Raw genomic sequence first — 25,923 nt, 5'->3', positions numbered from 1 at the left:
CTTGTCCGCAGTAAGTAAAGTAAGACATTTTCACCTGTATCTGACAGTCAAACCTTTGATAGCAGTGTGCTGTCATGTTGAATTGTAGATTTATTCATTAGTGTTGCTGTAATTTCAGTCACGGTAGGATGTAAACTTTGTACAGCATTTGTATCAGTACAAGACTGATTTGATCTGTCCTTACTATTGTATGCTCTGTTTTTCTAATCTGAGATGTGTGTATACAGTTTATTGTGTGACTTAGCTGTTTCACTCAGTGTAAGTATGTGAATATATCTGATCAAATAAACCATTGTTTTCCTCCACCTCCTCTTGCTCTGCTCATCCTATTTATCCTCCTCCTCTCCTTCCTCTTCTTTTCCTCTTCCCAGATGCAGCTACTCTGTTACTTTGCTTTCACCTTCCTGTGCAGCCTCTCTTTCCCCTCTCCTGTGCTGTCCATTCAGTGCAATAGGACACAATATACCTGGCCTATGGTGGACCACCCCAGGTTGTGCTGTAACATGTGCCCGCCAGGTACAATGGCTTATTTTCGCCTTGGTAGAGTTCATAGTTTTAATGTGAGCAGGTTTTAACTGTGAACTTGTTGTGCGTGTTCCAGGTAAACGTATGGTTCGGCGTCCAGATGAGTCGTGCACAATTGAGTGTGACCTTTGCAAGGGTGAACGCTACACTGACACCTACAATGTGCAGATGAGCTGCAATCATTGTGAAAATTGCAATAGAAGTAAGTAATTTCAAAGTCACAACTTTTGTCTTAGGGGAGGGAGGGTGCTAAGTGTGTGAGACCTGAACTGTGTGAAAATCCTATTTTTAGACCTGCAACAGAAACTGCATTGGTATTATTGTTGTTTATATTATTCTATAGCCACTGTTTACAGATATTCAAAGGAAGCTTTAAGAGGGTGAATTCTAGCTCTTACAGGAGATTTGAACCCACTTTCACCTTTCTCTCCAATAATTCTTGAATCATAAGCCAGGATACAGAAAATAAATGTTTGATGTCACATCACTAATTTGTCACATTAGATTGTCAGACTGTACCAATATCAGATATGCAGGTTGAAGAGTAATGCTGGCAATCTTTATTTTTAAATTCAGCAGACACACAGAGCAGTAGATGTCATGGCGTGAAACACTGTGGTTCCCTGTTTGTTTTCATGTGTGCGTGATATGTCTGTGATTCTTTTGCGGATGATCCATGAGTGAGTCATCACTCACACAAACCACTTTGTCCAGTTACAGCAGGCTGTTGGTTGTTACTCAACTCTGTCTGTTGATCATTATTTCAGAGAAGTGTACCCGTAACAGTCTAAGGTCACATATTGAAGGGGATTTCCCATTCTGTGTGTCATGGTGGGATTCAGTCAGAGAGAGATTGAAAGGAGGAGGGGATGGGGGGGTATGAGAGACCCTCCGTGAACCAGATCAGGAGGTTATGGGTGCGATTCTGCAGCAGAGGTTCATGTTTATATCGTAAATGAGACCAGCACCAGCAGCGCAGCCCACCTACAGTGGTAAAGACAGGAAGAGGTTTAAAAAGTAGACCATCATCATATCAGTGGAAAAAAGAAAAACACAAAGAAGTGGTAAACATCGGAAAGAGCAGCAGACACAAATGTCATGTCCTATGCTATTGTTCAGGTCTCTGCCCTGCTACAGGTGAGCAACAGCTGCCTATTATGCTTATTTTTAAATGTCACTGTGGAAAACAGAAAAGAGAAAACACAATAGTGATTCTCAGTCTGCAGTTTGGGTACATGAACATTAAAGTAGAGTTTGAAAAAAACACATATTTCCATCTAAGGTTACAGTGCAGCTGTAAACAAAAATCTGACATTACACGCAGACGTCTTTGACAGCTGTCTTTATTTGAAAAAAAAAAAAAAACTCTTTAAAGCTCTCATTTGTAGAATTTAGGGGGATGGCAGTGGGTGTTAAAAACGTCAAAAACATCTAATCCTACACATGCAGGGGCTTTATACCAATTAACGGCTATGGAAACTGATTTAGGTGGAAATGATTCAGCCCACGTAAAAAATTTCACACCAGCTCTTGCAATACAACAGTTTTGGTATTTATTTCACTATAATTTAGTCTTCATCAGGATGTTTACAATTTTCCTCCAGCACTATCTTAGAATAAAGTTTTATCTTCATTGTTCTATAATGCACCATCATGGGACAGCAAAGTGAAGTAGTGAGTGGGGTAGTGTCCCAGTCAAACCCACCTCCTCAAATCTGCTAAAGAACCACTAAGCAAGAATCCCTTCCAGCTGTAAAACCTCCTGCATCACTGCTCTCTTACTTACTCATTATCTGCTCTAAATATTAAATCTGAATGGTGCTTGTGGAGACATGTTGTTGGGGTAGCATTGGGGTAAAGCCAAGGCAAGAGAGTACTGAAGATAATAAAGTACCAATAATGTAATCCCACCTAACAAACCTACTGAACATGTCTGAACTTGTCATTGTTGTATTTAAGATAAGATAATCCTTTATTGATCCCCATGGGGGGAATTCAGGTGTTGCAACAGCCAAGACAGGATATATGAATCCAGAAATTGAAATTGCAATAGAAAAAAAGAAGAAATGCACACATGAATACACAAATTTACACAAGTAATAGTGCACCCACTCTTATGTGCCTAAGCTAGATGTGCACCATTATCTCATGTAACAAAGTGACAATTTATAACAGTGCAGTCATATGTAAGTAGCAGCAGATTTGAAGAATAGTGCAAATGTGAAAATGTAGTGCAGTATGACAATATGGAATGGGTATAATGTGCAAGATAAAAAAAGTACAGTGGGATACTACTATCAGCCATACCTACTAGTATAGTAATAATAATATAGTATAATATGACAATAATGATAATAATAATAATAATAATAATAATAATAAAGATAGTGAGAGTTCTAATAACAACCATATTAATGATAGTTCAGTATAATAGAATAATAAAGTTTACTATAATGTAATGTAAAAATATTATAGTATAGTTAATAGATATAGTATGTTATGTGCATATTTCAGTCAGATTTATAAACTATGTTGGGCTGGTTCTTAGAAGAAATGTTTTGTGATGACTATGGGGCTCATACAGGAAGTCACTTTGTTGATCCATGAGGTCTCGATCAAGTGTGCGTGTTGAAGCGCTCAGTAAGAAAGAAAATGTTTCATCAAACTGAAATACTGCTTTCACTGAGACATAACAGTTGTCTGTAAAGAATAGTTATCAAAAGTGATAATATAACCTTCTTATGACTTAAAACCAGAATCTTTACCTGTCATGTCAAGCTTGAGTCATTTCTCATTTTCTGATTCATGTCATGTTTCAAAGACAACCTTTTTCATAACACGTGTTGGTCACACAAACTAACATACTCTGAATTATGGTTACACTTCAACAAAATGTATTAATGCCAACTTTTGTCTTTTGTTTTTCCTTAGCAAACATGGAGTACAAGTCGCACTGTAACGCCACTCATAATGCTGTGTGCAGATGTGTAGCTGGCTATAGATGCAAAGCCCAACCCTGCCAAGAGTGTGTGCCAATACCATCCACCACCACCAGTAAACCCACACTCCTTCCATACACTACAGGTAGGATACTCCTGTTTCTGCACATTCAGCCAAATTTCCCACATAGCTGTCGAAATAGCAGCAACCATAGCACATTGTGCAGTGTTTACACAAGCTGAGTTTTTTGTTTTGGGTGGGTGTGGACATCGGACACCTGAAAGTCAGCATATAATACATCTAATATGGCAAACACTGGGAAACAAACTTAACACCAGGATGAAAGGTTGCTGTAGACGTAATCATAATGCCATACGCTGTTTCCCTAACTGATGTTGGACCCAATTGAGCCTGTTGTTACTCTTTAAATCCTGGATTTGGTTAGTTTTGATGTGATGTGTGTGTGATGTAAATGAAAGAAACTATACATCCAGTAATTGACACAAAGCTTGTTCTGCTTATGACTGCTGCTATTGCCTGAGGGGTGGTAACAACTGTAGTCTTAGTGGAACTACATACATTCAGGTTTATCATTTAGATTAAAAACACTGACACTCAGAAATTCAAAAAAACTTGATGTTTTATTTTGGGAGAATAAGACATCGAACAGGTGGGAACAAGATCAATACATTGTGCAAACAACATCTGTATCTTGTGGAAACTGGACACAAGATTGCTCTCAGCACTTTATTATCAGCTGAATATATATATATATATATATATATATATATATATATATATATATATATATTATATATTTAAACCAACAGTAGATGAAATTAGTTCTTGATGTGATGTGAAAGAGGAGAATTATAACACGACTCAATTACCCAGCTCCTCAGAGCATTTCCGCATCTTTCAGTTCATTGTTTTGGCATTCAGGCCTGTAACATTATTGTTTTGGTTCACTCGTTCTATTCTCATCAACCTTTTTTTCAAGCAGCAGCAACAGGCAGCTGTTTTTAGCAACACAAAAAAAGTTCTGATAAACCCACTGTATGTTAACTGCCCAGCGCTATACTCCTGCAGACAAAGTTAGCAACTGTGAGCATGATGGGGCATTTAACAGCTGAAGAAGCAGATATCTCCCCCAGGAGTTGGTGAAGACCAAAACAGAGTTAAAGGGAGCATGAACGACGATTCCAAATGAATGCTAATGTTGCCCTGTCTGCTGGATGTGTAAATAGGCAGTTGTACGCTAACGCTTGAGGTGATACATCAGCATTATGTTTGTGTTCTTTTTCTGCCCAAAGGCGGCCAAAAAAATCAATTAAAGGACAAAAGATTCAGCTGTCAGGGGCACTACGCAAATACAGACTGTTCAATTGATCTCTTCCATGGTCATATTTGCACAACACAATATTTTGGTCCATCTGTTCCATGATTCGGCGCTCAGCGGCTGCATAAAAAGGTGGTCTTTGTTCTTTTAAGGGACTCAGCATTCATAATTAGGCCCCCGCTTATCATTGCTTGAAAAAAAACTGCAACCATGGCAACACGTGGCAGTTCGGAAAATACTGTAACCATAGCAACGTACTGTACAACATTTCGGAATGAGTTATACATGATAACTTTTTTTTTTTATCCCTTCCCTCTCAGCCCTGACACCTGAAACCACAAAGACTCTGGGTGGTAGCACACCTTCAGAAACTCCTAAACATATCAAAGGTAAAGTAAGATGATTGTTCTGCCTGTGCAAATAAAAACAAGGAACTAAATGAACTCTTTCTCCAGTGGGCGTTAATCTCTGTTACACATTCTTACAGATACAGTGTCGATCCTGGTGATAATTGCCCTCCTTTGTGCAGGAATTGCATTTGTTGTGACAAAAACCAAGCCCTTTCTGCGCTGGATCAAATGTGAGCATATAGATTGTAGATTATTATTATGAAACAGATAATAGCGGCAATATAGAAATATACAAGGAGTCCACTGTTTTTATCATTTTATAATAGTTTATTATCTATAGTGATTACTACTGTAAATTTCAATGCAATTGCTACAAAAACCTTCTATTCTCTTGTTGCTCAGATTACTCTTTTGCTGAAAAACCTGCACCAGTACCACAATGCTGTGAGGACGAAGACGTATCCACACCTGTCCAGGAGGTGTGTGGGAAATGTGACCAACCTATTGATGTATGAGTCAAAGACTCAAGCCTGAACTTGGATCAGCAAGAATCTGTGAGGTGGATATTTAGTGACACATAGCAGATGCAAAACATCTCTTGTTACTTTGACATTTATGAGGCAAATGTCACTTGATCAATGTTGGCGAATGAAGCCAAAGAAAAACGTTGCTTCAAGACTGATGCCGTTTCCAGAGAGGAAACATGACTATATGACATCTGTGACGTTAAGGCAAATGATGAATGATCTGAAAGAAAAATACAAAATACAGCCTGACTGATACAGCCTGATGGTTATGCATGAGTTAGAAATTGTGTAGTAGTAGCAGTAATAGTATCTTGCTAAAGGGTGGTATCTACTATGGTACGCAAAAGTTAAAGATATTTCACATCTTTACATTCATACGTGTATATTTAAATAGACTTTTTGCTGACATCAGATTATTCATAACATGAGAATGTTTTTAAAATTGCATACATCTTAGATTTTTATTCAAAATAAAGTTTTATTGTAAGCAAAATGCCTTATATTTATGTCACACAGTAACATTCAGGTCAAATACCTTATAAAGATCTGACAGAGCTTACTATTTCCATTTTGAATTATAACTTACAAAGGAGATCTCCTTTCAGCTGTTCTTCCCAGAGTTCAAGTCTCTGGTGTGCAAGTTTTCCCAAAACCTGCAGACAAAAACGTTTCTGCAGAGCACTGAGAGTCGCTGTTTGCCAGAGAAAGATGAATCTGCTCCACAATAATCTGTGGTTTCACAGTTTTTCGGTTCTTTTCTTTAAAACAATCTTTTTAAGATCTGGACTTCAGCGGTCACAACCACCAACAAAAATCTTCAGAGGTATTCACGATGCATCATAACGCCTCCTCTTTGGACACGTGGCAGTCCTTCCCCTCCTCCTGGGAGGGAAAGAAAATGCTGTCAATCTCTCCGCTCCTCTCCTGCTCAGAGAGATGAATACTGGGAGAGGATGTGGAATGAAACACTGGACAGTCTCTCTCATCTTCCTCTTCACTATTTCCTCTCTCTGCCGTCTTCACACCTTCAATTGTCGGACCAACTTGGCCTGTAAACTGACTGAGCAGGCTAAAGATGACTGTCCCCGGATTGTGGACATGGACCGGACCTACAGAGACAAAAACAAGCAAAGAGTGCACTTCAAGGAATGTTTTAATTGAACCGTGCATTGACATACAGTCTACAGAGCAGGACAAATGGGTACAACTCAGACTCATAACAGTAACACAGCTGCATCTTTTACATTTTACAAACTGAGTCAAAAATGAAAGTCTTCATTTTACTCATCAGTACCCAGATTGGCCGCTGAAAGGGGCGATGGCTGCTGCTTCGCACTGAATGAGTCTCTGGGGAACTGATGAGCTGGTTCCTTCGGCTTGTGAGAACCATCTTTGCATCCCTAAAGAAGAACGTGTCAGTTAGTGTGAGTCAGGCAAAAGAGGAATGATGCCATATCTGAAGGTACACATGAAGCATTGACATTAGCTTCTTACCTCATTGCATAGCTTTTCAATAGCTGGAAAACAGTAGATGCATAAATGAATAATAGAAAGATTCTTCACAAGTGTCTGTGAATGATGAATCAACATTTACATAGGAACTAACCAACTAATATGTGCGAGGCTAATGACACATTTCTAAAGGTTTTTAGTAAACTGACATAGTTTCACAGAAGAGATGTGATCATCAAGTTCACGGGTTGGATTGATTAAACAGAGACACCAGGAACTAAATCTGTCCTGGAGGTACAAACCATCTTACCTTGCTTGAAAGATGACTCATTTCTCGAGCAACGAACGAAGAACAGGATCACAAGTGCAATGCATCCCATGACAACCAGTGGACAGAAGATGGCTGCCTGCCGACTGCTCGGCTTTTCTGAGAGAAAGAAACAAGGCTGAGAGTCTGCAACCATGCAGCCACTGCTTATAGCCAAAATGCTCACATACTACAAATGACAATAATAACATGCTGATGTGCAGCAGTTCATATATACCAGGTCCACCAATGTAGCCTGTTAGCATGCTAACATTTGCTAGTTGTCACTAATCACAAAGTACAGCTAAGGCTGATGGGAATGCAGGTATTTAGTCATGAACTAATTACTAAATAATTACGAATTTTGACCTGGTGATGGTGCAAGAGGCAAAGCTGGTCCTCAGCAGTACATGAATATCTGAACTAAAAATCCATCCTATAGTGGTGGAGACAAAACTTGGTAGTGCCAGAAGGAAAAGTCAGAAGATCACCAAAGTCAGAGGGATTCATCCTCTGGGAACCATTAATGTGTGTTCTAAATGTTGTGCCAATAGATGTGGGAATATTTCACAGATTATGTATAAACTTTGGACTGTGGAGCTGGTGGTCCACTAATTGAAAGACTGGCAGTTCGAACACTGGCCCCTCCAGTTCACGTGTTGAAGATACCATCAGTGTACGAATGGGTGAACGACTGGATAAATTTAAGGGCATTCCACCCAGTAGTTGTCTAAATATTTCACTAAAAGCCAAAAATGTCAAGGGATTGCCTGAGTCAGAGGGATTCATCCTCTGGTGATCATGAATGTCACAGTAATCCATGTGACATTTAGGATATTTCAGTCTGGAATGACCGGTATTGCTATTCCTAAAGCTGAGATGGCTAAAAATTGTTCCTTGTGTCTCAAAACAGTTAAAACCAATTGAAAATATTGTTTAATCGCAACATAATCTTATCACACTCACACACTCACCTGTTATGAGATGTGTACCATTTCCTGCTTGTGGACCAGGCTGAGAGACACATCTGTGAGAGATAAGGGTGAAGTGTTTAATATCTCAAGCATCTCAAATATGTGAACCCATGAACATCGACAATACAAAGCCTGTAACATCTGTACCAAATGCTGTATTAATCTTAATGTAACACACTGTAACTCTCAGAGTATTTTAAGTTTTTGTTATATGAAATGAGATTTTTAAAACTGAGGTATCTATTGTTTACAGTATCAGAGAAAATCCATGACTCACTTGGGAAATCTGCAGGGTTCAGCGGTAGTGTTGCTGTGTCCTGAGGAAGCTGAGGAAGGCGTGTGTTTATCTTTGCCTATGATAATGGTAGTTGCCTCTGGAGGACAAAAACATTGCATGTTTAGTTCCTGATTTCAGAGGAAAAACATGCCCTGTCAATGTCCACAGACTAAAAACAACAAACTCTAAGTTTGACACATCAGCAGGAGTGAGACAAAATGGGCACTGTTGTTTTGACTGTGGTGGTGGAGGCGCTGACCATGAACTGCACTGGTTAGTGTCCAGTCAGGAGCCTTTGTTGCATGTAATTCCCAATTCTCTCTCTCATTTCCTGTCATCTCTCTACTGTCAACTATAATCAAGGCATAAAATGTCCCACCAAATAAAAATACCTTAAAGTCACATCTTTAAAGACCTGCTTTTCTGTCACTTAAAGGTAGTCTTGTTCCAGCCTGACTGCAGTGCACTACTGACATTATCTAAAGAGAGTTTTTAACTTTTCTCAACCTACATTTAACCCTAAAACTGACCTGAAAGCATAATAATTTCATTAATAATTTCATTTCATTGGTCTCAGTTGTTCTATATTTGTGGATTCACAATTTTTCATTATTTAAAAAATGTTTAATATGTACATGGGACTTTTTATCATGTTTGTTTGTGAGATTTAACATAGAACTATTTGTAGTAATGGTGTATTTTCACATTGTGTATTACTGTTCAAGAAAAAAATCTGAATATTTCTTACAGTATTATTCATCTCACTAAGAGGGGAGCCCCCAGAGCTCAGACCACAGGCCTGATAACTTTTTATGACCGTCACCTGTGTGAATAACTAACTTATAGCCTTTGGTATCATTACTGGTCATTCTCATACAGTCAGGGAAGACTACTGAAGTGTGTTTTGTTTATCCTGAGGCCCCCTGCTGGCTGAGATCTGTCTAATCTGACAGAATTGAAAGCCTGCGCTGCTCAGTATTTACCAGTTATGGTCATTTCCTGGATCTTGACACATTCTCTGCAGTTTGTTGAAAACGGGACCGTGTCAATGCATTTGAAACCGGCCTCACAAACACACTTCTTATCAGACGTGCTGGTGCATGGTTGGACCTCCTTGAGATGTAACTCTGACACAGTGGGAAACAGATTTTATGGATTTCAATCGCACAAAATGTATTTTCCAGAAATGCAAACAGCATGAGATTAATACATTTTCAGTTTATTACAGAAACCCAAAGGTCACTGGTACATCACAGTCCTAACAGAGATGGGTGAAACTGTTAACTAGGTAGAAATGACTCATAGTTTCTTTACCTGATCTGCAATCTCTGAAGCAGGGCAGGCAACTGTCTTCTCGGTTCAGCTGAGCTGTGTAGCTTCCAGTAGAGCAGGGCTTGCACTCCATACATGACTTCAGATACTCACCTGACAGAACAGAAAGAAACAAATGAGAACAACCGGATGACAGGGAGAGCAGACGGAAAACGGTAGCCCAGAGTGCATATTAATGAAGGATGTGGTCGTACACCACAAACTCAGTGCACAGTGTGCGTCATTTTTCATCAAGACAGAGAAACATGCTAAGAAAAAAAACAGACACAAAGAAAAAGATAGACACTGTATGCCTCAGTGCTTCATAGTAATTTCCAAATATGAGCCACTGCTGATTCATTCATTAAAAAGTGAGTCAAAGCTAAGTGAGGAATGTATAGAAAAACACGTACAGATTTTAAGAAGCTCACACCATATATCACCCGTCTCTCACCTGCAGGGCACATTTTACAGTTGTTGGAGTAATATTGGTCCCCCTGTTGGCACATGAATACAATTAGATACAAATCACTACACACCAGAAAAGTCCTGATTAACGTTGTTCACACACATATATGCATGTTCATACCACTGTTTCCTGGTCCAGGAGGCTCACTGCCCTTCATGTTTTCGATGTTTCCCTGCTCTGACACACCTAAATAAAATGGGCCGTTTTCAGGCTTCTGCAGAGTCTTGAATCAGGTGTGTCGGAGCAGGGAGACACCTTAAACACTCAGGGCAGTGGGCTCCCTGGACTAGAACCAAGATTTGGAAACATTGGTTTATACATTTGACAGTTTTTTCTAACACCTGAAAAGCAAACGAGAGCTAGGTTTTTCCTGTGAGATTGTACAATTATCTATTAGATAAAAAGAAGAGAAAGGGTATTGTTACCTGTGGAAAGGTCAACCCTGACTGAGTAGATAACATCAAGACAGCCGCAAGACATTGCACAAGCCCCATCCTACGGAGAAAAAAATCTGAGAATATTAAAATAAAGGGCAGATATCATGTGGTCAGCTAAAGTAACACACTGAACAGCACCTTCTGTGAAGTCTAGTGCACTGGCAAAATCCCTCAAATCATAAACAAGTTTGAAATAGAATGGAAATCTAACAAAGAAACAAGAATTTTTACCTTTAATACGATGCGTAGATGTTCTTTGTTTTGTTAACTTCCTCAAGGTGTGACTTTCTTTCTGTCCTCACTCACTCTACCCATCCTCTGTGTCACTGTTTCCTTACCTGATGATATCTTCCTGTCTTCCTGCCTCCCCCGCCCACTGATCTACCAGTCTGCTGCAGTCCTGTTTACACGCTCAGCTCTTGCACGCAGACCCATCCTCACTCTGACTAATGTTTCTTCTTCAAAGCCTCACCATTTTCTGTGCAAACTGTCAGATCTGACAAAGACTGAATCAAAGGACTGTCTGTGCAGATAGCTTGGCCCAACAGCATGACGGAGGAGCAGATCTTTTTTGATGGGGATTTCATTTGTGATTTTTCTTTTTTTTAATGTTAGACTGAAATTGTTTTGTTTTTCTACACATTGTAAGTTTTCTTGAGATGAAGAGGAGGGAAATTATTATTAATGTATAATGGGATCTGAAGGACAATTAAATGGATCAGTTTACCCAAAATAAATTGAATAGATAAAAATAAAGACACTCACTTATTCCTTGTGGTGTCTAACCTTGCAGGTAGTCAGTGGTGGGAGAAATACTGAGACCCCTCATTTAAGCAAAAGCACCAATACATTAATGTAAAAATACTCAGCTGAAAGCTAAAGTTAAGAAATTCAAAATCCTACTTGTGTTAACAGCTAAATATACCTTGAGTGTCAGAGTAAAAGTCCAGCAGGAGAATCGAACCGGTGACTGATATATTATTATATTGTAACTGGTCAAGGTGGACCTAGTTTTATTTCATAGTCAGGTCAGGTGGTTCAGTCCAGTCAATTCTAGAGGTCAGACCCCCTCAAAGTGTCAAAAAATAAATCTGAGTGGTCGTGAGATGATTAGTGAGAAAGGCAAGAAGAAAAACATACGTTTGCTGCACAACTTTTGATCTTATTTGGGGAGATTTTCTCTAATTTGCTTTTTCTTGTGTGTGTAAACGTAATGCTACGAGAACAAGAAATCCCATTCACCTCCAATTGTTTTTAATAATTTGAGTGATCTGAGCCTTTAATTTTGAGACAGACGAGGCTGAATGGAGACACGTGTGGTTTTGTGTTTTACAAATAATCACACATGATGTCGTTGCTCAGTTGTATCTTTTATTCTTTCAGTCGCTCTGATACATTACATACTGTAGCTCTGCAGTGAAGCTTTTGTAGCCTAAATTACTGTCCTGATGTTTAAAGCTGCATAGTCACACATCAGGAGCACTCAGTCTCTACTCATGGCTATCATCACATTCTTAAGCGACACAAACTGAATCAAAACATTTCGAGTCGTTCTCCTCTGTAAAGTCATGAAAGAGGTGACAAAAAACACCCTTTTTTGTCAGTAACCGCCATCATTTCCACTGAGGAGCTAAATGGAGCAATCATGTCACTGTATCTCCATTTTGTAAGTTTCTTTTCAGTTGCGTCTACATTCTTCTTTTGAACACAAGTATTTATTCAAAGCTATATTTCCTTTACACATATATTATCAAAGCCATTGTACAGTCATTTTGCTAAAGCATTTGCAATTCAGTAGATTTTTTTTTTTCCAAACATGAGTTATTTTTAAATTGACTTTCAGCAACCACATACACTCATAAAGAGAAAGTATCAATTGAAAAAAGAACTCCATTGTCATTTGACTTAAAATGATACAATCTTTTTAGATTATTTTTGTCAAAAGACATCTCAGTCTCAAATCTCTCCTGCCAGGTTAAACTGCTCAGCTTAGAGATAGAGTCTGGACTTATGTTTCCTTCTTCTTCATGTTGTACATTAGCCCTGCTAAAAGTCTTTTTAAAAACACTCGCTATACAGAGATAACGCCCAGAAACACACACACTGGCACATGCATACATAGAGACTCACTCAGTGTGTGAAAGTAAACCTACACAAAGGGAAATGGTGTGTTTTATGTCTCCCGTAGTTTATCTCCGACATCCTCCTCCTGTATTAAAACAGTAGTGCGATGAGCATTCAGCTGATTCCAACAGCCACACATGCATGAGTGTATATAAGCTTTAAATCAGTCCTCCCACTGTCTGTATCATCAAAACAAAGTCTTGTAGTGTGAGAGGCAGAGGAAATAAATTTCACCTGGTTCAACCACACAGAAGAAACTACAACCAGGACTATATTTAGACACCAGAGCAGAGATGGTAGGGGGTGGTCCCCCGACAGTGATGATTTCCAGCAGTATGCTAATATATGTTTTACTGCAGCAGTGTGTTAAAGTTCATGGTTAAATGTGCTCAGAAAAACAAAAATAAAGTAAAAATGAGGTATGTGTTCGTGTTAATTTAATATTCTAATACCACACCTGCAACATGTAAAAGATGAGGAAATATTAATAGAAGAAATTTTTTTACATTTTCGTTACATGTTTTACAAGTAAGAGTGCTGATTGTTTCATATACATCTTTGTTTTGCTCTTCCTTTCAATATGCAAACGTTTACAGGCTCAAAAATAGTTAGTTATATACATCAAGCACCTTGGTGAAATAGCTTCGGCAGCTATGTTTAGTCATTCTTTTCTTTTCCAGCTATTTCCTGTTGATTTACAAACTGACCACTTTGTTTTGGCACTAAACGGGTAACTTAAATTCATTTCTAACCATCTTAATGTTCTTTTACTGACCTTAAGGTGATCCTGCCCGTCCATGCCGCTCTGCTTGAACAACACAGGACCTTACGCTAATCTAAGCACTACTGCTGAAACTAATGTTTAACAGCTACGTGACACTTGGCTGTCAGTGCACTTTATCATACATTACCTTTGTTGTCTGAGAGAGCAGAATGAAGAGCCAACACTGACTCCAGATCAGCTTCAAGAGGGTGCAGATTCAATTTGAACTGCACAAGACGGAGACTATGGCTACATTTAAAGCTGAAAACAAACATGCTTCCCTCTGAGAACATCCTTCACTTAGGTTTCTACTGAAGCACCATTAATAGAAAAAATACACACCGAAAACAGTTTTCTCTGCGATGTTCAATGTATTTCAGATTCCTTTCACATTCCTTAAATATGCTTTATATGCTTCTACTTGCTTATAGTCCAAATGAACCTCTACTCTTGGTGCCTGTATAGGCCAGATTTCTCTGTGTATGAGGGGTGTCAGCGTGGTTTGCTCTTCCTAAGGCTGGTACCAGCATTATGCTTAACGTTTTAAGTACTGTTAACGTTTTTGTAACTGCAGTGGAAATATTCATGAGCTATTTTGACCATTTACTGATAGATTTAATGCAGCATTTACCCCTAGGTGATCCAGAAAATCACAAGCACAACAGCACTGGCAGATGGCACTACATCAGCGAGAGGGAGGAGGCATGTTGGCATTCAGAGACACAACTCTGCTGCTCAAATATACACACAGCTAATACTTTAGCTATTTGTTTAAATAGTTTTCCCAGTTTAGGTTTTTCTGAACAAAGCACAAATGTTTCATAAATGATTCATTTATGACTTATGGTTTGCTTTGCCTGTGGTTTAATATGTTGCTACACTGATAAAAAGGCAAGCTCTGAATCTGCAGCTGCAAGGCAGTAAAATGCTGAATCATGACATCTTATTAGACTTTAAAGACTCAATCATTATCATCAGCAAACTCAGAAACACACTTAATCAACTCCAGGACCACCTTTGTTACAGTATTTTAAAGCTCAAACTATCCCGCTCCCTGTGTTTACTGGTAGAAGGTGAATTATCGGTCTGTAAATTTGTGTGAGCAGACTTTATGAAGGTCTAGTGATCTCATAACAGGTATTTGCTTGATTAGCTTCAGGTGCCCAGGTGATGAAGTGTTTTTTCTTGTGTGAAGGAGTGAATAAGTCATGCTATGCTTTGCTGTAGCCATCAGCACTGCACTGCCTCACCACACCACTATCAGCCTGTGTTATTACAATAAATTCAGGATCTGCAACCTTCTGAATCTTCACAGGACAATCCATTATCAAGACCCACTTTCTTACCTACAGCTGTCAAATACATGATGACAAGGTCGAGCTACATGAAGACCTCTCCCCTCTGCAGGGCACTGACGTCTGCACGGAGTAGCAATGACAAAAATCCAGCTCTGCTACACAATCACAGTTTCAGTGCTCGAAGTCTCCTAAGACCAAAGCTGAATTGCATGGACAGCAGGAGGAATAAACAAAGTGACTCTGTAAATGAAGACGTTCATATGTAAACACGGTGTTGCCATAGTTACAGGTGTGTATTGCCTCGGTGTGGTGCTGCAGTGGAGGTCACATGACCACAGCCCCCATTGCTGCCGGGGTGAGGATGTGTCAAGATCTCCCAGCGCTCGAGGAGGAAGGTGGAGATGCTGTGGACCTGTCGCTCTCCCTCTGGTCGCTGTCCTCAGCGGACGCAGGCGCTGCAGAGTTACTGTGAGAGAAATGCAAACATTTAACACATTCTCCAGGTGCTATTTTCATTTCTCTTTTATGGGGCACAGGAAAAAGAACGATTAACTAACAATTAACAAAAGTAACTATTGACTATTATAAATTTCATAGAAGAATGATGTATAAAGTAAATGCAAGGACGGTACTGGTTAAAAAAAAGTTTTTGAAAAAACTGGTATGAAGCAAAGGAAGAGAAGAGGAGAAAAAGTGACCATTTGGTACATTTTCAAGAACTACTGACAAGCAAGTCTTTTATTCAGTGCACAGCAGGACAGCTAATCACCAATAACTGTCACATTAGTTCATAGGCAAGCTTATAATTCGACATATATGAGTCAAGTTCTCAATAATAAACAAATAACATAAAGTAGTTGTTAGCAGATTTAAGTGTTAATTCATGTAGGTGTCAACAACTACAACTCCTCCTGTGGGCACCCATAAATACATAAATATATCATCACTGCTGCACACAACCATATTGTATTAAGTTATATACCACTTATTAAATATATTTAAAAATATTAATTAAAGTGTTACTGTAGAGACCTGTACAATTTCCAAAAGAAGGTCTAGCAGATAAACATTGTAGACTGAAAGCTTGAATTAATGTGTCACCTGTCTCCGCTCTGCGTGATGAGTCTCCTGCAGGTCTCCATCTGAACATCTAGGCCTCTCTTCATCGAGCACATCTCCATGTACTCGTGCAGGTGTCGGTTCATGTCACTCTTTGCTGTGGCCAGTTCCAGCTGAGTCAGAAAGTCAGAAAAGAAATGTTTAATTACACATAAGAGAGATCAAAAGAAAACATATAGTACAATAAAATACAGCGAGAAGGGACAGGAGGGATAAACATCAAAGCAACACGATGTAACTGTATCACTTAATGCTGAGTCATTATGTAGATCATCTTTTGTGTATTTGCAGGTCACTGCACAAAGCTCAGGCACATGCATAAGACAGCTGTGGTATTGGGATACAACATATATGAGCAGGGAAATTATTTAACATATTTGAAACTTTAAACCACAGTCTGACCTCAATCTGGTCGATTGTCTCTTGGTATTCCTTCTCTCGGGACTTGAATAGACATTCTGTATCATTAATCACCTTTTCCAGACAGTCCTCCTGGTAGAGACAAAGAGAGAATAGCAGTGTGTCCGCATTTAGGCATACATGTGATAAAATGTAGTGTCATTTCACAGTAAACAGAACATGTGTTTGTGAGCTCATCGTCACACCATCAGACACAAAGTGAAGTTACACGACTATTAAAGCACAGCTGGCTTTGTGCTCCCATCAGCTCAAATTTCACTGACTAATGCAGCTCTTCCCTTCAAATGGACAGCAGACTGTTCAAATCCCATGCAGCCGGTGAGCGAAAACAAATACCTACATGCATTTCTTGGAAACAAACACACTGTACACCAATACAAGCCAGACGCTGCAGTTGTCCGAGCGTGTGTGTAAGTGTGTGCGTGTTCAGTGTTTTGTCCTGAACCGGTCCAACCACAGTAGAGCAGTGAAGGTCAGTGCGGCTGAATCACTGCCTCAAACAAAACTGTATCAACCATGATACCAACCTGCTGCTGCGCACGTAAAACTTCACTCGTGACGTCAGAACTTCAAAAGCTTCCTTGAAAATCTGAACCAACAATTTCAATACACGTACAGCACATACATTTTTAATTAGCTTGTAATGCCAGAGAGTACATAAACTGATTTCCATTTTGACTGCTAACATATTCAAAACCAGATCTGAGTAAAGGTGGCCCTTACAAGCTTTAAATCATAATCCCAAAGATCTTTAGTTAATCAAAGGTGTTAAGTCACTGTCTATCGCTGGTGACTGAGCCAATGGCCTTCCTCATGAAAGCCCTTATATTTGCAGTATTCTTTGGTATTTCGAACATTTCAGTGGCGACATTCCCATAGAAAGGGTCAGCAGTGGTTGGTCCTCCACTGAGGGTAGGTGGAAGTGACGTACTGTTTTTACTGGTCTCTGCTGGCGTTGCGAGCAAACTGTTATTGTGGCCGAACAAAGAATGATCGATGACTACAAACTGTGGAGCTTTAAAAACAAGTCCAAATTTAAAGAAAAAGAGACAAATGTGATGTTAAAATGAAGATGATAACAGTCAAAGCTGACCCCACCTATCACCAAAGAGAACAAAATGGAGATCTTCGAGACTGCTACTTTATATTCTAACTGAAATTGCATCCATACATACAGTCTGGCTGTAATCCAATTACAAATATCAGTTATGTTAGTTAGGTCGTTTGTTAGACACTTGAGTACATACAGACAAGTGAAACACCTTGGAGTTTTTATCAGGCTCCTGTATGTGTGGACACAGTCATGCAAATCAATACATCCTCAAAAAAAGACCACAGAGCTGAATCAGTACCTCTCTCAGAGCTGTACTTTGAGCAGCGTTTTGAGCATTACAAGCCCTACAAAGTTGGCACATGTTGCAGCCAGGGTTGTTGTATTGGATTGCATTGTGTTGTAAGGTGCTGCCTTTGTTTGGTCCATCCACTGTAGTTAAGTCTTAGCCTTTTCCTTGAATCCAAAACTCAGAGACCTCATTGAAAAAAGTCAAGTAGCCATAGTCTACCTCTCCTGGTGGGTGGGTGGGGTCAGGAGGCAGAGTGCATCCTGGGAAGTCCTCCCAAAGAAGCAGCGTCTCCTCGGTCTCCTCCCAGGCCAGGCTGTCACAATCATCCTCAAATTCACATTCCCGCCTAAAATAAAATCATAAATGCGCACACATTGAAAAATATTTAGTGAAAGTGTAAGACTGAAGGGCACTAACGTTAAACTCATCATATAAGTCAGACCACTCACAGTTGGTTCAGCATCCTCTGCATCTCCTCATTGATCTGATTGGCCGATGAGCCACAGTGCTCTTCGTCTTTGACAACGCCTCCATCGCTCTCAGAGGTGCTGACAGGTTCGTCACACTCGCTCCCGTTGAAAGACAGAGGGGTTTGTTTCCGACGGCAGTTTAGGGACGGTTGGTTGTTAGGAACCTGCAGGGACATAATCAGGATTCAGACCACCACTATCAACATACAGGACAAAACTTAGCTCCATTGTGTTTGATTACACATGGGAAATGAACAAATGAAGGAGCCAGGTGATAAGAGCATTAACTGGTCAGTTTGAAGTCCTGGTACCTGGTACATCTGGATCACGTCTTCACAGTTCCTCTGCTGAGCTACGTCACACAGGCGAGCGGTGATATCGATCCTGCGGCAGATGTCCATGTCCACCTTCATGGCTTTCTCCTGGATCTTACTGTCCAAGTCTGACAAGTTCTACAGAGAGGGTGGAGAGAACCAGAAAAATGCTTCCATCTACTGCTTCATTAATGTGAACATGTGAATAAATGAATAACTAATGCTTTGCAGATTCGCAATAAGCAGCTAAAAAGAAAAACTTTTGAGTTGTACAGTCTGCAGGTGTAAATGTTGATAAATAGACTGAGTACTACATGCTCTGCAGCCCTTTTCTAGGCCTTAAGTGGTCAAACTTCATGAATTAAAGGACTGGCTAAAAAAGACAAGCTAGAGTAAGCTAAACAGCTGCCAGAGAAATGGTCCATTGACACTGAAAACATGACTGGTTGTGTGTGACCCTAACCACACTCAGTGTTCAGGTACAACCTATAATTTTAGTATAGTTGAATGCCACAGTCCATCCACTGATAAGGGGAGACGTATGATTACTGCTGAGTGTACAGGTTGTCTGCGCTCACATTGCTCATGAGGCCTTTGAAGAGAACCAGCTCTGCCTTCAGCTGCTGAACTCTGAGAGCCAGCTCGTCCTGACAGCCTTCACTCTCCTGCAGGTCCTGCACACATAAAGGAAGCCATGAAGAACCCACACATATACATATAAAATGCCCACAAAGACAGAGTGGCCAGACCCAACACGTCTGTCTTTACTGGAAATCACAGGTTACATTATGCAAGCAGAGGTCATCAGAAATATAAAAGCCTATGCAAGCAAAGCAAACAAAAACATTGTAAATCCTAAATGCATGATCTCCTCTGGGGAGCTCTAGATATGTGTGATGGCATCGTGATTCTGTCTTCTAGCTGCTGACTTATTCATGTGTGCTAAAATGTCAGGCTCTTTCCAGTCTCGAATGGTGTTGTTGTTTTTCTGCTTGTGGTTGTGGAGGTCCAGGAGGACGGCCACTGCTTCTATGACCATCAACGGAGAGGCTGTGGAGAGAGTCCCCACCTTTAAGTTTCTGGGGGTTCACATCCCCAAGAACCTCTCCTGGAGCACACACACCTCCCACGTCACCAGCAGAGCACAACAACGCCTCTACTTCCTGAGGAAACTGAGGAAGGCTGGTCTACCGCGGAACCTCCTCACCAACTTCTACCGGTGCACGGTGGAGAGCATGGACCAGGAACATCACCCGAGACACGACCCACCCTGCCCACCACCTCTTCAGGCTCCTTCCCTCTGGCAGGAGATTCAGGACAATTCAGGCCTGCACCACTAGGCTGAAAAACAGCTTTTTCCCCACAGGTGTCAAACTACTAAACACACTATAGCCCCCCACCACCACCGCCACCACCACCACCACCACCACCGCCACCACCACCACCACCACATCCCACACCCAGCCTCACTCACACCCATATCTATCTATATTTGCACTAACACCACCTACCCTTTGAATGTGAATATTTGCAGCCAATTGTTATCTATTTTTGTTAATTTCTTTGTTCTTTGTTCAAGATTGTTTAAGATTGTTGTAATTCTTTGTTATTGATATATATATATATATATATATATATATATGTATATATATATACATATATACACACACACACACACACACACACACACATATATATTTTAATCTTTAGACTTGTCCGGGCGTACCAACGTAATTTCGTTGTATGCTGTTAACAGTTGTACAATGACAATAAAACCTCTTATGTCTTATGTTTCCTGATCACATAGTGTTGGCTACTAACTGTGGTTAGGTTCATATTCCTGGCAATGACACCTGCGTGTGAAAGCACACAAATATGTGGGACACACGTGCGCACACCTACCCACCCCCCCACACACACACACATATAAAGGAAATCAACAAACCAGTGAGTCTCTAAAGACTTAGCTGCAGATACTTCAGCAGGTGACAGTTACTCCACACGCTGCCACATGGTCACGTTGTCACTTCATTTCCAGCTCGTGACCTTTATTGCATGTCACCACTAAGTTTCCTGTCTGCTCTTCAAAAGCAATTGTCGCATCAAGGCTAAAAGGCCAAAAAGAATAATGTTTTGAAAAAGAAAAAGACTAATTAGCAGCTTTGAATGAGTCAGGACTAATCTGACTAATGTAGTAGCGATACATGTTGCTCAAAGGAAACGATCAGCGCCAGCAGAGAGAGAGCTTACTGCCTGCCACGGTATCAGCTGGAGAATATTCTGTATTTTAACTAACTCAATTCCCTGATGTTATCAGTAATAGTCAGCTATTTAACTGCAGACACTCAGTGGTTCGGGGTCTGGAGTTACTGTCGACAGGCCAGGAAAGCACACAGGTGTGTTCATGGTATTTTCAGTTTAGCTAAGCCATGAAACTGACAATAACGGCACTATAATGTACACCAATGTGCAATATATTTATTCACAACAACCTCACTCTGTGCAAGATATTTATTCATCTTTTTACCCCACTTCACAACATGCAATTTAATATCTTCCCCTTCTTTCTTTTTTTACATTCCCCCTATTTTATACTTCTAAACTGTACATATCTTTTTTATATCTCCCCGTTTGCTGTAACGTTGTAAATTTGTCCCCCTGTCATGGGACTAATACTTTTTTTATAATAATGGAATACCTTATCTTATCTTAATGTTACCTCTTGCAGGTCTGCAATTTTCTGTTGCAGATCCATCCTCATGGTGTATTCTTCTTCCCATCTATGAGACACAGATATAAGAAGTACACAATCTTTTAGTCAGTGTCTTAGTGGAAATAGGGAGCAGAACAAAGATAGACAAAGAGCATACAGGCCATGCTTTGCACCTGTTATTATGCAGACAGATGTGTGCAGAAAAATGCATCAGTCTTGCCAAACCACCAATCTATGTTTCCCCCCACTTAACTCACTTAAAGGTTCCCTGTGGAGTTTTTGACCTCCACTTGTGCTATGGAACCTTTTTTTTTTTTCCCATGAGTGGGTCCCCATTTTGGTTATCCTGTGCATGCACTTGTGCACAACTCACATTCCCGCCAATGGTTTTACACTAGTCCACTGATTTAGTGGCGGTAACATGCTAAGATGTGCAGCAATTCGCCAGCAAAGACGAGAAAGCATGAATGCAAACTATTCTGGATTTTAAATATTTCAAGAATCAGCTTGTCAAATGTTTTATGAGAAAGGAAATGTATTGAACACAGTCGTGAGATCTCGGAGTATATACACGATGCATTTTGGTGAGTCTTTTAAATTACCCTATAAAACTGCAATTTTGGGAACAGCTACCATCATTTACAAAAGGATAAATTGGTTGGCAGCATGTTTGCATCTATATAAAATGTAAATGCTGCTTAGTTAAATTGTATTAGGATACAAATCCGGATACAAAATAAAACAACAACCAGGTCTAAATGGGAAAAGTGAGTGAGTGAGTCATTCAATCACTGGTGAATTAATTAATCGTTTGCTACCGTCCAGCTCTGATGACTGGCCCATGAATCTGAACTTTAATATATCTAAAAGCCTGAGCAGAGATCTTGCATATGATCTCAGATTCTGTGCCTTCACACAACGCACGTGCCCAGGGGAAATCCACTCACTGCAGAGTCTGTAGCCACTTATATAAATGCTGTTTGAAATGCAGAATGCTGCAGCACACTAAGACCCATAGGGAATTCTAAATCTGAAAGAAACTGAGTCATGAAACAGGAGTCGCTGTTGTCAAAGAGGATGCTTGTTTGATCAGTAAGGTGAGAAAAGCAGAGAAGTGCCTCCTTCTGCAAGCCAAGCCCCCATCCAGCACTTACAGCTTGCAGTGCATGCTGCATTGCAGATACAATGTGGTGTGTGGAGAGGGGGGTGTGCAGTGGGAGAGAAGAGAGCATGAGAGATGGAGAGGAAGTGTTCAGTGCGTGGGGCAGTGTGAGGTTTACATGAGAAAGAGAATATGAAAGTGTGGTGAACAGAGAGGGGGAGTGAGGGGCAGGGATAGAAGTTAAAGGGGGAGGAAGATGAGATGCCCTTGAATAAAAGAAAAAAACAGAACGGAAAATAGGGCAAGAGGAGGGTAAAGAAGGGTTTGAAAAAAAGAAGCAAAATCAAAATCTTCAAAATAAATGAATTCATAGATTTTAGAGTTTAGGTTCTAGATAATGAATCACAGGGGCAACAGCAGACATTTCATTATTAAACTGGGATCTCTTATAAAGATTTGACTGCACTGTAATGGCCAATAATCTGAAGGAGTGAGTTTCAATTGGAGAGCCAGGCTTTAATGTCCTTATTGTCCCGAGGTAAGCTGATACCTGGAGTGAGTTCACAGAGGGTGAGAAACAGGCCAGACCCTTTACAGAAGGCTGAAAAGAAACTGGTTGGGACAGGGGGTGTCACACACCTTCACAGGCAGTAAAACAAACAAGACAACTTTCTGCACAAGAGGTCAGTGAATCATCCATCTAAAGTCTCTACATACAATTAAATTGTGTGTCTGATGTCACACAATCTTGGGCAGTTAGAGCCGTCCCTCTCCTTCATTCACAAAGAGCCCACTATACTGTGGTCAGATCTCCTCTGTGGAGAATGCATGGCTGTTCATTTGGACATAATAAGGGGGAATTCAACAATGAATGTGCTGGAACATGGGGGCCACTCTAGTTCACCCAGGACAGATAATACGTAATCCACAACTGTCATATGTCCTTTAAATTCACAATAGAGATTGTGAGATCTGGGCTATTTTTTCTGGAGAATTTAAAAGGGACAGCCTGTCCTGAAAGAGAGGTCACATTGTGCTGTTTAAGTTGTCTGCAGCCGAGACAGCTGTCTCCCTAAAATGGAAATCAGAGCATCAAGTTTTGAGTTGGTGATGTCAGTGGGTGAAATATTGTCATCTGGTACACTGACGATAAATAAGTGACTGTGGGTTTTGTTTTTGGTTGAGATGCTGCATGATCCTTGGGCAGCAACTGACAATTATTTTAATTGTCAATTTATCTTCAAATTATGTTCTTTATTAATCAATTAGTCTATAAAATCACATCAAAATACCAATCACAATTTCCACATCCAAAAAACGAAAAAAACAAAAATTATCAATTCATTGTCGTATGAAACACAACAACAAAACATCTTATTTTTTGAGAAGCAAGAACCAGTGGCAGTTTGGTCATTTTTATTGTATGGCTTTACAGCCTGTACAGCCACTTTGGGTTGTGTTAAACCATCACAGGGTTTGTTTAATATTCAGAACAGCCTAACTGGACTAGAGTTTGTCTTTAGGTTACGTCTGCCATCCTGAGAGTCTTGCTTAGTTTCACTGAATAAAAATCTGCCAGACAATCAACATGAGCTGTACTTCAGCTGATTTTCCCCTGATATTCCTGTAAACTAAGTCACCCATGTGTGAGTCAACATCCCGTGAGCTCTGAAGCCTGATCTTTGCACATCCCCACTAAGCTCTGACCTTCATTCTTCTTTATATTTAGCTTGTGACGTGTTAATTTTTGGGTGTATTTGTAGCAGCAGCACCTGCCTCTGTGGTCAGACATGAAGTGGATGCAGGGTCAGGCTGGAGGTGATGGATGGAGAGGCTTTGTGCTGACTCTGCTTCTGTTGGAGACAGCTGGTCTGCAGCTGCTTTACAGCCCTGCTCACTCCTCCAAAGTAAAGCAATTACACACACTTAAAGAAACTACAGGACAACGCCATGCTCTGTGGAAATGCAAATGTAAGCCTGTTACAAGTGTAATAAAAGGGATTCACTCCATTTACCTGCGTTTGTACTCATCTCTCTCCCTCTTCACTTTGGCCAGGACATTATACAGGGCCCTGATCTCAGGGGTGATGGTGTCAATCTGGACCCCGACTCCATCAGGGTGCATCCAGGACACTCCTGGGCTGGTCAGGCGCTCCGCACCGGGGCCGAACTTGCGGGTGTGATTGTAGGACCAGATGGTTCCCGGGAGGAACCGTGGAGGAGGGTTGGTGGAGCCCCCCTGGCCAGCGTTGGGGACAGTTTTAGAGCCAAAGCCAGGGGAGTCGACACAGGGAGAGGACTGGCTGATGGTGATGACCGGGTTGCAAGTGGTGTTTGTTTGGGCTGAGCTGGAGTTTTCAGTGGCTGCAGATGGGAGGGCTGTTGTGAACAGTGTTGTAGGCCTCCTGGCTGAGTTGTTGGTGTTGTGGAAGGGAAGGGAGCCAGGCCTGAGCGGTATGGTCCCAACAAATCCGGTCTGCACACCTGCCTCCTGGGTGTGCCCCCTGTTCTCACAGCATCCACCTTGACATCCCTTGTTGGCATCAAGCGCCTGTTGCAGCTGCTTCTCTAAAATCTTATTTCTGCGCTCCAATTCGTGCACTTTGGCCAAAAAGCATCTGAACCTCAGATTGAGGGTTTTGAGGACGCTGATGTTGGATCCCAAGTCGTTTCTGAGAGCCATGGCTGCGGGGGGATGCGGCACTGTGCGGTGCTGGTAGTGGGTGCTGTGGCTGTGGTGGAGGTGAGGTGAGGTCTGGGAGGGTGCGGTGAAGTCAGGCCCCGCCTGATCAGGCCCCGGGCCGGGTTGCTCACCCAGCAGAAAGGACGTCGGGTCGTGTCCGCTGAAAACGGCGTCGGGGAGGAGGCCTGAGGGAGAGTCCGGGTGTCCGGGTGCTTGGCTCTGCTGAGGATGCTGTTGGAGATGCGTATTGGCCCCCAACAAAGGATTCATGCTATGGTATGGAAAACTAAAGCGCTGCAGATCTGGCATGAACACGGACGGGAATGATCTCTCTACAACAGAAAGCAAAATCTGGATAAATGGAAAATAGCTGCTAAACGTACCAGAAAGACGTGCGCACAGAACGCCGGTATCCACCTGATTATATAATCGTCCCTAAAAAAGAATCTTATCCTTAAAGCTGAGAGGTCTTAACGTCGGCTGGTGGATCAGGGCTCCGCCGACCGCAACTAAACAGCAAAAAGCGACTCAAAATGGGCAGCGAACTGCGGCAACACTGGAGCCTGCGCCTCGGTGCGGTATTTTGCAAAAGAAGCGTAATTAAAGGGAGAAAAAGACGCAGAGCGTGAATGAATAACAAAGAAATCCAGTGTCTCAGCTGCGCTG

The 25,923-nt window shown here is 41.0% G+C and overlaps 3 protein-coding genes across 3 annotated transcripts; 1 reads left to right on the top strand and 2 right to left on the bottom strand.

Annotated features, from left to right (window-relative positions):
* Window positions 1-389: 389 nt before the first annotated feature.
* Window positions 390-6,019, top strand: LOC139205304 (CD27 antigen-like). Its single transcript, XM_070835472.1, has 6 exons — window positions 390-516; window positions 602-727; window positions 3,457-3,609; window positions 5,125-5,193; window positions 5,292-5,384; window positions 5,557-6,019. Exons 1-6 carry the CDS (start codon window positions 474-476, stop codon window positions 5,667-5,669), a joined length of 597 nt encoding a protein of 198 aa, XP_070691573.1. The 5' UTR covers window positions 390-473; the 3' UTR covers window positions 5,670-6,019.
* Window positions 6,020-6,115: 96 nt separating this feature from the next.
* LOC139205303 (tumor necrosis factor receptor superfamily member 1A) lies at window positions 6,116-11,251 on the bottom strand. The gene is made up of 11 exons (XM_070835471.1): window positions 11,140-11,251; window positions 10,897-10,966; window positions 10,457-10,499; window positions 10,006-10,116; window positions 9,675-9,818; window positions 8,692-8,788; window positions 8,415-8,467; window positions 7,444-7,560; window positions 7,176-7,198; window positions 6,976-7,081; window positions 6,116-6,790 (listed from the first exon to the last, which is right to left on the bottom strand). The coding sequence occupies exons 2-11, from the start codon at window positions 10,963-10,965 to the stop codon at window positions 6,519-6,521; spliced, it is 1,035 nt and encodes a 344-aa protein (XP_070691572.1). The 5' UTR covers window position 10,966; window positions 11,140-11,251; the 3' UTR covers window positions 6,116-6,518.
* A 4,088-nt stretch (window positions 11,252-15,339) lies between these two features.
* iffo1b (intermediate filament family orphan 1b) lies at window positions 15,340-25,648 on the bottom strand. The gene is made up of 10 exons (XM_070835470.1): window positions 24,590-25,648; window positions 21,479-21,539; window positions 19,338-19,433; window positions 18,757-18,897; window positions 18,425-18,609; window positions 18,195-18,321; window positions 17,160-17,165; window positions 16,615-16,704; window positions 16,195-16,325; window positions 15,340-15,559 (listed from the first exon to the last, which is right to left on the bottom strand). Exons 1-10 carry the CDS (start codon window positions 25,564-25,566, stop codon window positions 15,460-15,462), a joined length of 1,914 nt encoding a protein of 637 aa, XP_070691571.1. The 5' UTR covers window positions 25,567-25,648; the 3' UTR covers window positions 15,340-15,459.
* Between the last annotated feature and the right edge of the window lie 275 nt (window positions 25,649-25,923).

Source organism: Pempheris klunzingeri, chromosome 8 (genome assembly GCF_042242105.1).
Source record: "Pempheris klunzingeri isolate RE-2024b chromosome 8, fPemKlu1.hap1, whole genome shotgun sequence".
Taxonomy (NCBI): domain Eukaryota; kingdom Metazoa; phylum Chordata; class Actinopteri; order Acropomatiformes; family Pempheridae; genus Pempheris; species Pempheris klunzingeri.
This window is presented reverse-complemented; position numbering and strand designations above follow the sequence as displayed.

Excerpts from the sequence above, each read along its gene's own strand:
- LOC139205304 (XM_070835472.1), top strand. The coding sequence starts at position 474 with ATGGTGGACCACCCCAGGTTGTGCTGTAACATGTGCCCGCCAG. Across the intron at positions 728-3,456 it reads TTGTGAAAATTGCAATAGAA|CAAACATGGAGTACAAGTCG; the intron begins GTAAGTAATTTC and ends GTTTTTCCTTAG. Across the intron at positions 5,385-5,556 it reads CTTTCTGCGCTGGATCAAAT|ATTACTCTTTTGCTGAAAAA; the intron begins GTGAGCATATAG and ends CTTGTTGCTCAG.
- LOC139205303 (XM_070835471.1), bottom strand. The coding sequence starts at position 10,965 with ATGGGGCTTGTGCAATGTCTTGCGGCTGTCTTGATGTTATCTACTCAG. Across the intron at positions 7,561-8,414 it reads TGGTACACATCTCATAACAG|AAAAGCCGAGCAGTCGGCAG; the intron begins GTGAGTGTGTGA and ends TCTTTCTCTCAG. Across the intron at positions 6,791-6,975 it reads CCTTTCAGCGGCCAATCTGG|GTCCGGTCCATGTCCACAAT; the intron begins GTACTGATGAGT and ends TTGTCTCTGTAG.
- iffo1b (XM_070835470.1), bottom strand. The coding sequence starts at position 25,566 with ATGCCAGATCTGCAGCGCTTTAGTTTTCCATACCATAGCATGAATCCT. Across the intron at positions 21,540-24,589 it reads AGAGATGAGTACAAACGCAG|ATGGGAAGAAGAATACACCA; the intron begins GTAAATGGAGTG and ends TGTGTCTCATAG. Across the intron at positions 16,326-16,614 it reads AGACAATCGACCAGATTGAG|CTGGAACTGGCCACAGCAAA; the intron begins GTCAGACTGTGG and ends TTTCTGACTCAG.